The sequence below is a fragment of the Hyalella azteca genome, unplaced genomic scaffold (genome assembly GCF_000764305.2).
Source record: "Hyalella azteca isolate HAZT.00-mixed unplaced genomic scaffold, Hazt_2.0.2 contig10063, whole genome shotgun sequence".
NCBI lineage: Eukaryota > Metazoa > Arthropoda > Malacostraca > Amphipoda > Hyalellidae > Hyalella > Hyalella azteca.
Window position 1 is genome coordinate 52,306 of NW_025940113.1, and position 735 is coordinate 53,040.

The following is a 735-nucleotide window of genomic DNA, read 5'->3' on the forward strand; positions in this document are numbered from 1 at the left end:
CCCAAGCCCCCTGTCCCCAAGCCCCTGTCCCCAAGCCCCCGTCCCCAAGCCCCCGTCCCCAAGCCCCACCTGAAGAGGAAGCACTGTCTGATGGCGTCCTTCTCGAGCTTGAACTGCGGCAGGCGCGGCTTCGACGGCCGCCCTTTGCCGCCGTCGTGGATCTGAATCAGCGACCCTGGGGGCGTATAGGGCGTATTATACGCATGGCGTGGCGTATAGGGCGTATTATACGCATGGCGTGGCGTATAGGACGTATTATACGCACGACGTGGCGTATAGGACGTATTATACGCACGACGTGGCGTATAGGGCGTATTATACGCATGGCGTGGCGTATAGAGCGTATTATACGCACGACGTGGCGTATAAAGCGTATTATACGCACGACGTGGGCGTATAAAGCGTATTATACAGACCCGTTGAGTTATCGGACTCGTTAATTATTGCTTGTTATAGTCTTAATTATTACAATTATTGCTTCCAATAATCACGTGTTGCCCGAGGAATAATTTAAAATTAGCGAACAGGAATCACACTAGCGAAAATTTCTGTAACTTCGTGACTGTAACTTCGAGACTGTAACTTCGTGACAGTAACTTCGTGACTGTAACTTCGTGACTGTAACTTCGTGACTGTAACTTCGTGACTGTAACTTCGTGACTGTAACTTCGTGACTGTATCTACGAGACTGTAACTTCGTGACTGTAACTTCGTGACTGTAACTTCGTGACTGTA

At 49.7% G+C, this 735-nt stretch overlaps 1 protein-coding gene across 1 annotated transcript in view; it reads right to left on the reverse strand.

Annotated features, from left to right (window-relative positions):
- Positions 1 to 735, reverse strand: part of LOC108665465 (ras-specific guanine nucleotide-releasing factor 2-like) — a 34,921-nt gene that overhangs the window by 7,046 nt on the left and 27,140 nt on the right. Inside the window, 1 exon segment of the mRNA XM_047882273.1 lies at positions 70 to 175. Within this exon segment, the coding sequence (XP_047738229.1) occupies positions 70 to 175 (106 nt within the window).